Source organism: Strix aluco, chromosome 2 (genome assembly GCF_031877795.1).
Source record: "Strix aluco isolate bStrAlu1 chromosome 2, bStrAlu1.hap1, whole genome shotgun sequence".
In the NCBI taxonomy this organism is placed as follows: Eukaryota; Metazoa; Chordata; class Aves; order Strigiformes; family Strigidae; genus Strix; species Strix aluco.
Window position 1 is genome coordinate 52,395,195 of NC_133932.1, and position 12,416 is coordinate 52,407,610.

General features: G+C 45.1%; 1 protein-coding gene across 3 annotated transcripts in view; it reads right to left on the bottom strand.

The window, feature by feature from the left end:
• NHS (NHS actin remodeling regulator) overlaps window positions 1–12,416 on the bottom strand; it is a 267,934-nt gene that overhangs the window by 24,453 nt on the left and 231,065 nt on the right. For all 3 annotated transcript variants that reach the window (XM_074814724.1, XM_074814725.1, XM_074814726.1), the window contains exon 2: window positions 461–613. In XM_074814724.1, the coding sequence (XP_074670825.1) occupies window positions 461–613 (153 nt within the window). The remainder of the gene's footprint in view (window positions 1–460; window positions 614–12,416) is intronic.

A 12,416-nucleotide genomic window follows, 5' to 3' on the forward strand; every position in this document is an offset into this window, starting at 1 on the left:
CTCCACTTTCAGCCCTTGTGAAGTTAAATCTTATCTATTCTGGAGCTGAGGCATTGTTTAACATCTGTTAAACAATGAGGGAGGAGGAGGAGGGAGACAAGACAGCCTTGTTGAAACAATGCCTCCATCCTTTTTGGGCCAGTGCACAGATTTGCTCACATAGTTCAGACATATCCACTTTAATAGAAAAACATATAAACAAAGAATGTAAAATGGAAAAGTAGAAAGTCCTTTTCAGCTCTATTGTAGTAATCATAAATAAGCTGAAGAGGGCACAAGCCTTTTCTACTGCTAGAATTCCATCTTCAGCTTTATTTCTTAGCCTGAGTACCTCAGTCCCAGTGGAGACCACTGCCCACAGCCCTGTGTCTGTGCCTGAGCACCCTGCTGCTGCCTGGAGGGGACTGTGGAGAGGGGTCATGTCCATGGACACAGAGCCAGAGTGTATGCGAGCACCTACCTCGGCGCAAGGCTCGCAGGTGCTGCTTCGCGTGGTGGTGCAGCTCCTCTACACAAGGTGGTCTGGTGGAGGGGAGGAAGATGTTTCTTTGCTGATGCCAAGGTGCTCGGTAATAGACACTCAGTTTGCTCTCTGCATCCAGGTTGGAGACAGCTGTAGGATAAAACCAGAGTGCAAGGTAAGACTGCTAGCCTCTCTTACACCAACTGAGCTGAAAAGCAAAGGCTCTTTCTTGGAACGGCAGTGCCACGAATGCGCACTGGGAATGTTACAGCACCTCTCCTCTCACCAAATAACAGACATCATTATCTTCTCTATGTTTCCATACCATGTTATACCACTTAGCATTTAGACAATGCCCTTTTGCCAGATCGCAAACGGCTCTATGGAGGCAAGTAGGTGCAATGATACTCTATCGATGTTAAATATATGGACTAAAGGGATAATAATTTTATAGATAGCAAAATGAAAATGCAAAGAAGCTATGCAACCTTCCCACAGTGACATTTTGAGCAAGGGCAGAGGGAGGAATGGGTCTTCCATTTACCCATTCTCCTGCCAATATACACTTTCACTACATCATGTTACACACGACTAATTTCTGACACAGGTTGCTAGATTGTTGCCTTCCAGCATGTAACGACTGAGATTAACTGCCCACCCTGCTGAGTGACTTTAACTGTCACCCATCAAAAGAGGTTCCCTTAATAGACAGGGATTTCTGAGGGACAGGAACCCTTCAATTCCTCTACAGAGAAATCCCAGAAGTCTGCCTCTGAAAGTTACACGAACCAAGTCCACTGAAGGTTTGAAATAATTTCTCAGGAGTGCTGAGACTGAGGGGAGATGCGCCCAACCTCAGTGTATGCAGTAGCTAGCTTTCCAAGGGCAAAGCAGGAGGGGAGGACCATGGGGGATGCCAGCGCTCTGCCCCAGCTGGCTGCATGGAGCAGGTTTGTCCCACATGTGCTCAGCAACCCATGTAACACAACAGAGCACCTGGCACATCCTCAGCTATAGCACTGGGCTTGCTCCTTCTTCTACAGTCATTGATACAAACAATCTCTCCAGTCATCTCCTTTTCTAACACCAAGGAGCTGCTGCAGCTGTTTTGCTTACAGGACAATGCAGGGCGATGCAGGCGGGGTCCCTCATGCATGGAAGGAAGGGTGGTAGAGGTACCTCCTGGGGTTCCCTTCCCAGTGAGGAGCTGAACAGCCAGCGTGCCTCGGGTTGGCCCCCCCAACAGGCCACACATTCCTCTCCTTCGCCCTCATCTCTCTCAACCAGCAAAAACCCAGAGGAGCTACAACGAGCAGAGCAGACAGCTTCAATCTCAACACAGTCCAACACAATGCTGATGGCCAGAGCCCTCTTCCATGGAGAATACTACCAGGGATTTCTAACTCTGTGTCAGCAACCCAGCCTCTGTGCCAGCCCTCTTCTCCGGCCTTCATCCTGCCCACCCTTTCATTGCTTCTACCATTCCAGGCAAGCGCAGCCCCCAGCCCTCACCACTTCCCCAAGAGAAGAAGGGACATGCCGCTATTGTGGGACCCTACTGAGGGGGAGGCCAAGCCAGAGAAAAGGGGTTGGTGGCAGGATGTACACAGCAGTATGTGGTGTCCAGCCAAGGAACTAGCACATTTCGGGGCTCCTTTCTGTGCTTTTGCACTCTCTGACCTGCAGGAGCCGTTGCCCTTTTAAGAGGGGGAGTCAGTGCAACATGTTAAAGAGAGCTGCTCTCTGGTGGATGTGCTTTGATTTTTCTGATTTTGGTGCTTTCTTTAATGCAAAACAACATTCACTTGGGCTGAAGGCATACCAGTGCTTTGTATAGAGAAAGGAAATGGGAAAGTACAGCAGGAGAAGAAGAACGAGGGCACAAGACACAAGGGGAGAAACCCAGGAACCACACGGCTGTGTGTGGGATGCTGACAGACTTTGATAAGAAAAAAAAAGTTCACAAAACTTTGCGGGTGTTATGATGGAAGTGGTGGTATAATATGGTGATAGACCTGCTGAAGTTCAGGTTATTCAAGCTTCAGCACCACTGAAGAGACCCTGAACTCTGTCCAGCAGGTAGCCGTGCTTTGCTTCTCAGTGGATTTTTGCAGGTTTACAGTATGTTTGCAGTGCTGCTCTACACAGCTGGCCATGGTGTCAGTACCAGGAATGGCACCAGGATGAGAAAAAAATGATTGATGGGGGGGGGAGGGGGGGGGGGTTTACAATGAATGATGGCAACCTGTAGGTGTTTGTTCATCATGAGGATTTACTAATTAAATTATCAACACTGTAATAACATAACGTTGCCAAATCGCAAGCAGAGGTTTTGATGGCTTGTCTGTCTGTCACCACGGTATCTCACTAGAATGAGCTGATTTTATACTTCCTTTACCCCTTGAGGGTAAGGAAGCACTCTGTCTATTTTACAGACAAGGTACCAAGACACAAAGCAACTTGCCCCGATCCTGTTCTGAGCCACACTGCCTCCTTGGGAAGCTCATCTCAGGACCCAATTTTTAATGATAGTAATTATACCCCACCCATTCTTTGTATCGCTGAAGATATGTGATATTCATGATCACAAACTGCACCCTGGATGGTAATGAAATAGCAGGCACAAGCAGTTCCTTCCTACTCCCAGAAAAAAATCTGTCTAGACTGAAGCTCTAGTAGTTGTCTGTGATGGAGCTCAGTAAGCAAGTGGAAAGTTTTCTCTACTTATGAAATGTTCAGACATTTCATTAGAATAGATTTCGCTGCAAAATGTAACTTGTAGAAAGCTCTTCTGGCTTTGGCAGCAGTGTTTTACAAATAAGAGGAGTAGGAGTTGAGTTAATATACTTTGAGACTTAAAAATGAAACCAAACTAATACAATTCTGCTATGCACTTGCTGTTGTAGACACACATTGCTGTTCACAGATAAAATAGCATGACCTCTTAGCCATCCAACAAGACTCCCTGAGCCGGCAAACCTGGCAGAGCTGTGCATAGTGCTGTACCAGAAGAAAAATAAAGCATAAATACATTGCTTATCTTCAAATGATAGGGGACTAAGAAGCTTACAGTACCCTGTGCCATGGCCCCAGCCAGCACGCATCCGTATCTTCTCGCCTTTCCCTGCAGAAACTCTGATTCGCCGTGTCAGGGAATATGCCCCACTGACACCATGAAAGCAGAAATATTGCACAATACACACTGAACTGAACAGTCCTTTAAAATACTCAAAAGCTGGAGTGGATTTCTAGGCAGTCCAGAATAGAAACTAAAAGAGCTGGCAAAAAAGCCACGAGGGAATGAATGTTCTCAGCCTGCGGTGGGGGAGAAGCTCAGAGGGAGGGAGAAGTGCTGGGTAGGGTAGAAGACAATGCTGGCCCAAGGACAAATAAGTATAAACCCGCCATGAATACAATTAGGCAGGATGTTTGAAGAACGGCATCCCAACCTCAGAGCAGTAAAGCTCTGGCAAAGCCTCCTGGAAAGGGTAAAGAGAAGGAAAAAACTAACCAGTAAGTGAGAGAGCCTGCACCCTTTCTGAAGGGGGTTACCAGATGTGATTGCCAGCCAAAAGAGGGACCCACTTCCATTTCATTCCTTGCACATTGTCTTTTGCACGTTGCCTGTGCTCCTGCAATGGCATCTTGCCAGGCCCTTGTTGTTTGGGTATGGGCCCCTGGGAGCTGGGCACCATTGCTGGGAGCTGAAGCCTGAGGATGCAACTGCAGGAGTGGACCGTGAGCTTTCAGGACCACTGAATGTCTGATTTTCTGCACAGGGTTTAATCTCTTACTTCCACTAAAAGAAAAAAGCCATCCCTGTGGTGGGGTAATTCAGCAGTCGAAGACCACCGGGCTGAGATCTGGAAGACCTGTGCAGCCAAAGCTTCGCCATATGCTTCTGCTAACAGCCTGGGTTAAATATTAACACTCCCTATGCTTCCGTTCTGTAAAACGGGGTAAGGTATCTCAGCCAGCACTTCCTTTCACTTCGTGTTTTACACTGCAGGCTGTTTTTACAATGCCAAGCCTGTGCGTGGCTGTAGCCCCTCAGCATCATCATAATACGCATAATAAATAAAGAAATACAGAAACTGTAAAGCCACAGTCTTTAAATTATTAACAGATGGACACCACAGTGAATGAGAAAAAAAGCCTGTATAGATATAGGAAATGCTCCATTTCAGGCATCAGATATAGATTGTTAATATATTTTTAGTGTGCGCTTTGATCAATTTAAAATATACAAGTGAATCATATAAACTATCATGTTCATTTCATTCCCGAGTTAAAGTAATTGGTTTTTTTGTGTTGTGGGATGACAAAACGACAAGAGACCATTTAAATGGATTCTCCATTACATTCTGTGGATCCATTAATGTTGGCTGGTTTCCTGACAACCAATGTCAAACAGACATACGCTAATGGCTATTCTCATGAGAAAATTTTTGAAGGTTTCCAAATAGCTGTTTTATTGAAGTTGATCTTATTTATCATTTATAGACCTTTCTCATCTTTGCATCCTCTCATTCACACTCCCTTCCTCCTTTAGCAAAGCAGAAAAAGGATCCTGCCATAGAAGAGCTGGATGTGGATGCTTGAAGGTTGTGTGGCTTTAGTGCACTCAGGCGTGGTTGTTCTAATAATAACACCACAAAGGCCAAGCAAGAAAGATTTCTGCTCTATTTATTTGATAGATCCAGGGGTTTCCCTCCCCCCAACTCCGTCTGCTTCTCTAGATGCTTACTTCCCACCTTCCCAGCTCCTTCTGTTTCTCAGCTTTGTCTTATTTCTTTCTGTATTATAGTTAGATAATTTCCTATGTTTCCTGGTTCAAAGAGAAGACATGATTTGGTATAAGGTGTCAAAAAGTGTGCAGCCTGGAGGGGATTTGAGCATTGAGCGAGGAAGGTGCCTACATGCTAAGGGACAGAGCCCAGAGCTGTCACCCTGTGAACTCCTGCACAAGCAAAGCCGAACCGGCAGCTACTGAATCCTTATTAAAGTGTCTGGATTCCAATAGACAAAAAGCACAATTAAAAAGGATCAGACCAGTGAATAACCCTATTCCAGAGCCCAATTACTCTTATGAGAGGCTCTAATGACCCCAAGCCCTTTGCAGGAGGCAGAAGAGCTGGGGGCTGCGCACCCACTGAAACTCCACTGCTTCTCTGCACCGTGCCACAGGGGTGCAGGATGCTCTCGAAGGCTGCCGTGGCCAGCAGCACTGTGCCAGGCTCTGCTTGGGAAGCCCTTCTTCTCCAGCGTTAAGGTGCTTGACCTGTCATTTTAGCAAATGTCATTTTTTGTAGCCATTTCAGGTAAAAATGGTGAGTTTTTTCTTGTGTGATTCAATGTCATAAGCAAACTGTATGTTCACTCAGCTTTGCAATAAATAGGCCTATGCCAGCAGCAGCAGCAGAGTTCAATCTAATCAAACCCTTCCACACCTACTACCCAGGTCAGCAGTGAGTTACTGGCTGCTAAGTTTGCGTGCAAAACATCTCAAGAAAATTAATTCTGAGGAAAATCAGATTATCTCAAAGATTAGGCAGTCTGGCAACACATCCAACTTCATCATGCATTTTAGTGCATAAATGTTTCATTGAGGCAAGTGCTGAGTCTGATGTGAATTTTATTTATAGCCCTGAATGTCTCAAACGTATGTCTTCCCCAAGTACTCGTGTCTCTACTGTAACACCCAGGGGGTTTAAGCCTACAAGGCAGGTAAAAATCTACAGTCGCTTCTGTGCTATACATGTCCCACATTTTGTGCAATGCATCAGCAAGCTCAGTACTTTCAAAGCATCTCCCTCTGTGGTTGCTGCTTCACAGTGATGGCATGTTGGGTGCTGGGGCTCACCCAGCAGGGACACAGGAGCCTGAAGCTCCTTGGAGGTGGGACAATCACTCTGCTTTCTACAGCTGTGCTTGCTCCCAGCTGTGCATGCACCCAGATATTTCCCCCAGTCTTGACCTATTTGTCAATGGCAAAGCCCACCAACTGGAACTGCAAATAGCTGTTTGGATCAGCTACCTTCCTGTCTCATCTTTATTAAGGATTGAAAAATGTCCATGCAAAGGGAGTGTGTTGGTGGGGCTGCTGTTCCTTGGAAATAAGGCTACTGGCTCTTAGGCATTTCACAGTCACTCTGCTGAACAAAGGCAACCTCACCACAACTTTAGTGACTATACCGCCAAACATGAGGATACACACAACTTTCTTCACACCTCTAGATAAAAAATGTCAAGTGATTGGAGCCAGAAACTCAGACATACCCTGATTTCCCTGGGAACCTGGTTCATCCTGGCAGGGGCAGGATGACATGCTCTTTCCCCACCAAGGGGAAGCGATAATTTCTGTCCACATCAGTGCCTGACAGTGATGACTTTCTCTTCTGAAGCCCTTTTGCAGGGGGACCGGGGTGCACATCAGATAATGGGAATGGGACAGATGCTCCGGCCCCTCAGTGCCGCAGGGGCTGCTGAGGACCTTGCCTATGCTTCCCTGTCACTCCTCTGTCCTCTCTTCCGGGCAGGCTGATGTGCGGTCCAGCTACCCCAAGAGATGCAAGAGCTGAGGCAGGTCCTACCTATGCCTTGACAGTTTTCTAAGCACTCTTCTCACATAAGGCAAGAGATGCTCAACTCTCAGTGAAATAGAAAACTGCATGCCAAACCCCCTGTCTCCTTTTCCTTGCTGTTCCTGTGCATCTTTGGGATTTGTTCAGGATCTGGATGGGATTCCCCTATCCTTTGTCACATCTTTTGTCCCTGTTTTCCTGGTGCACTCTGATATTCATAAGGGAACTATTCAGTGTGGACATTTCCCTTTCAGTCCTCACAGTGCCCACTGTTGCAGGGCCACGGGTGACTGATGCCACATTTTGGGTGGTCTGCTCCTTGGTTACTTCCCTCTGGGAGCCCATGCTGGAAAATGTGGTTTGTAATGGCTCTGTGCATCATTATATCTTATTATTGCTATAATCAGGGCAGAAACCCAAATGATTTCTTGAGGAATTTTTTGCCCTGTGGAACCTGAGTCCAGGATGGATATGAAGAGCAAACTCCAGCAGCACAGGCCTTGAGACGTGGCTTGGATGACCAGTCTGGACCTGAAGCCTGGATCACCACATCTGCCCTGCCACCGGCACTCGCGCGTGAAAATCAAAGCCAGCGCGACTGCGTCTACATGGGCTGCAGCTGCCCTCTGGACAAACAAGGGAGACATGACAAAACAAGTTAAGTCTTTAGCTATGTGTGGGCAACAATATAAGCACAATTATTAATCTATTCTGAGCTCATGGATGGACAATTTAGCAAATTCTTCAAACTCAAGCAAAAAGGCAGAAACCTCACCGGCAGCAGAAACTGTTGAGAAAGACCATGGTATTTTATGCTCTTTGTATTGTTTTATTTCTTGCCAATACAGTGAAACTTCTCATGTTTCAACCACGGTTTCTTAGCTCATCCCTTTGACATTTTTATGCCTCCCATTATGCCACACATGCAAATAACAGCTCTTCAGGAGAAAAACAGACAAGTGGACAAAACCCCATCCATATTTGGCATTCAGTTATCTGGAAAGCATATGATTTGGATGTCATTTCCATGTGCAGATCCTTGAATTTTGCATTTACCTGGTATTCAGTTGACTGGCACAACAACAGATAATTCATGAGGGCTGGGAAGTGTGTGGTTCTTATACATGTAAGAAGATTAGGCTGTTAAGCAATATGCACTTATGTGAAGAGTACCACATGCTAATCCCATTCTTGGCTTTGCTGCTTTCAATCACTGCTGGTGGTGTTTGAACATATTCTTAACTGCTTTTCCTAACTCTGTCAAATAAGTTATGGCGGCCAGAATGGGACTTGGTATTTCAAAGTATTTCAAAACTGTCACTGCAGGATAGACAATAACCTCTCAGAAATACAGTTTTTTATACATTCAAGCCTTCATTCCTGTGAAGTTCCTCTAGACAGTGATTTCTTCCTCTCCTTTTATTCCTGTTCTCCGATCTACGTTTTACATGGTTAGGAGAGAAATAGCTTTGTGCTCGCAGCTATGAAATAGCTGCAAATGTAGTCACAGACAGCAGTTTTCTGTTGGAGGGTTTCATTAATGGAGTTGCCCTTCTCACCCATAAGAAGTGAATGCCATTTTTATTTTAGGTTCACATGTCTACATATTATACATATCCATGAATATGTGCAATTGTGCGTACACCTCCACCCCATCACACCCAACTCTGCAGCAAAGAAATTCCCCCCGGTGCACATCTCTTCTAATGCATGGTGACAGAAAGCATTGGAGGGAGTGCAACATACTTATCTATTAATAAACATCTGAAATGTTCAATAATGTATGTGCAGCCATGGTGTTTCTATGGTCCTTGTTCAGTCAGAGATAGCAGGAAGCCCATCAGGGAAAGCAGGTTAGTAAGCAAAAAAGAAAACCACCAATAAGGTCGAGCTTTATTCCCAGGGCAGCTGAAAACATATGACTAGACAAAAGTTTTCCCAGTTGTGTATGTGCATGCATAAAATTAAACATTTAATCCAATTTTACAACTTCAGAGACCACAACCCAGCTGGGGAGTGACTCATGCCCTAGCTAAGTGAGTGGAAGCGATACAAAAGGCAGCATCGGTGTTGCCTGCAGGGCAATGGTAAAGAAGGCAGAAAACACGTGAGTCCTGCCTGGCAAGCTTAAAGTTGCCATTAGAACAGCTATTCTGCATGATGAGTCCATATTCATCTCAGTTTGCTACCATGCTCTGTGGGAAAACAAAAAGCTAATTAGACAAGAAGATAGTGAAGGCATGAACAGTGTTAAAGAAAAACCCCAAACCCCAAAACTAACTAGTTTAAGATTACTGGACTCTAATGGTAAGGATGGCCTGTTATAGTAGGGATGATATGACATCACACATCTTCACACATATATGTGTGTTCGTGTACACACACACTCTCCAGAGCATGTAACTGAAATCAATGTCTCAAGAGAGCCCTTTCAATCCTACATGCTTAATTAGTTGAAAGCACTTCTTTCAATCTGACGCACTTCCAGTGCTTGTCAACACATATTTCTTCCCATGTTGACCCTTCACATTGCTCCCACTCTCGATACGCAGCAAGATAAGTCTTTTATCTCCAGCAGTGTAGTGTGTGGTCTCTATAAAACACTTTGTAAGCATGCTTTTAAACATCCTTTGCAATTCTCCCTCACTGCTCTGCTATTTTTCTCATGTACTGACTCAGCCCAAATCACTACTAAGCTTGCCCGAGTTGCTCCAACAGGTCACCATAACGCTCTCCCTTTTATCACACAGAAATGTGCAGTTCACTGTGATGTTGCTCTCAGATCAGTCACCCTGATTTCACATGCCAGCACTCAAGAGCAAAGCTTTACAAAATTCATTTACTATTCTACCTGCCTTGGTTAATGCTTACCTTCAGGATCTTGTGAAAAAAACACCCTCACATTCCCCAGCCTATAGACCATTTTGGGATAGGTCAAACAGTGTTGTGGCAGTGGTTTTAATGTATCTTGCCTATTCTCCTACTCAAAGCATTAAATTCCCCCACATATTTCTATCTGGTCATTTATACCTAGAGTGGTCATTTTCCAGTAATAGCCTTTTGAGTCTATGCTGAGGATCCTCTTCTCAAAAAGAGCACAGGCTCATACATTGGCACACCTATTTCCACATCAGTATCCCCAATACAAACAACCTCTCCACATTTGTGAACATACAGACCATCTGTAAAACACTGGGAGCCTTGAAAAAGCACACTGGAAGATGACACTCGACACAGAATGTGCTGTGTTTGCCATATTGGAAGATAAGATTCAGATGACTTATCCCAAGTACAGCAAACATATTTCTGTTTTCCTTGAAATCTTCATAAATTACAACCTTCCATCAAAGCTCTAAGAGTTAGTCTCCATCAATCTCCATGCCTTCCCTGTTCAGCTCTCAGAAGTGGCATTTAGCATCAATTACACCAGTGGTGCTGTGATACACAGATCTGTCTCTTGGACAGCAGATGGAGGGCACCAACTTATTTTACTCAGGGCATCAGAAGGCCATCAGCAGGTAACAGCGTTTTGTTTACTACTGACCTGCCCTTCATTCAAGATGATAACCTGCAAGAAAAAATGCCCTATATCCCCACTGCTTAATCTTGTTAGTCCCTGATGTGGCTCCCCACGGGTAATGACCAAGTCATTGTTTTGGAAGGGCAACACACATGCTATAGTGGAAAACAATTATGAAATGTGAACAGCAAAACCAAACCAAAGACACAGGTTACATTTTGTATCTACTATAAAGCTATTGAGGATGTTTTTCTGTGAATGTCTTTCCTCACTGGCACTAGTTTGACCCTCTTGCCTTCAGCAAACTGCATGGGGAAGCCAGTATCTGAGGTCAGAAGCTGCTCCCAAGCAAAAAACAAGACTGAAGAGTTTACATAGAAAATGAACAAGCAGGGCCCCTCTTCCCTTCCACTGGCACCACACGTAGGCTGAGAAATCAAACCTCCAAAGTCAGGAACAACAAGCCATGTGTTAAGAGTAGAGATGGTGGCTCATATTTCACACTTCTTCCTCCCCATCAGTCTTTTTTAGCGTGCTTGGCTAGATGCCCTGAACACCACTTAACTGCAAGTTGAGGTAAGTAGCAACAGTTTCTTCCAATTATATTTAGTAAATACTACACTACTATTGCTACACGTGTTCCTTCGAATTACTCATAGGCATCCAGGTAAAGATAGAACGTCAATCATCTCAAAGGGACCAAAGGCAACTCTTTTTTCTTACCCTGGGGAAATATTCTTGCTGCTCCTGCAGCTCCATCAGTCCTTTCCGGCAGAGGGACTGAGAGACCTGGCTCTGTCTCAGGTTTCTAATTGCTCTTGAGGTCATGCCTGCCCCGGGAAGCTTCCTCCCCATAATGGTAGGGCAGTGTGTTTCTTGGGGCAGGCAACAAAACTCACATGCATGACTCGTGAGATTACTCCCAAGCCACTCTGATGGTGGCCCAAGGTTGGCTGGGCACAGGGGTGCAGTTAAAGATACAACCAGTTCACTGTGCAGCTCCTCTGGGTCCTTTTGGTAAAATTCTTCCCCAAACTCAGTGAATACCCAAGTCCTCCATCACCAGCCCTCTCAGATGTTCGTTTTGGCCCCAGCCTCCCAAGTGGTTTACTTGAAGCCCAGTTTCAGACAACTGGCTGTGACCTGGGCTTGCAGAGCACCCAGCCCACAAAGTGGCTCTGGGCCAGGAGGAGGGTCCTATTTCAACAATATCTTTCTCCAGTACCACTTCTGACAAGACACTTGTGTAAAACATTAGAGCAAACAGGGCTATAAGGGTTCAGAAAGCCATTCTGAGAAGCCAACTGGGAAGAAGTAACATGGCTAGCTGACTTGCTGAGTTTCACTTGTTGAAACAATACTGAATGCAGACCTTATTGTTTTGTAAGGAGGAGAGCTGCCTGAAAATATACATTTCCATCCCCTCCCCTTCTATACTTTCTCAAGGGAGTTGATTTTAACGAAGAAACCTGCTTAGGGATGGATTTTTGTTAGCTTTGCAAGTCCACTCCACCCCGCCCGGCACTGCCAAGGGCATGTCCCAGCACCACTCCTTGCTGGGGCTCCAGCTTCTACCCACGTATTGCAGCCTCTTCCCTCCAGGCTTTTTGGGCTCAAAATTAGCCCTTAATCCATAAAGTACAGATGTGTTATGATATATGGATTGGACTGTATTACTTATAGTACTTTCCATACAGATGTATACAAAGCTACTGAGATATACTGGATTACTTTTTAGAGGGAACTCATCCAGATAGCATTTGGAAACTTTGTCAGTGATATTGTATACCTAGACTGCAGGATGAATAACTTATGTCAAGATAAGTTATTTTCCCACTGTTATTATTAT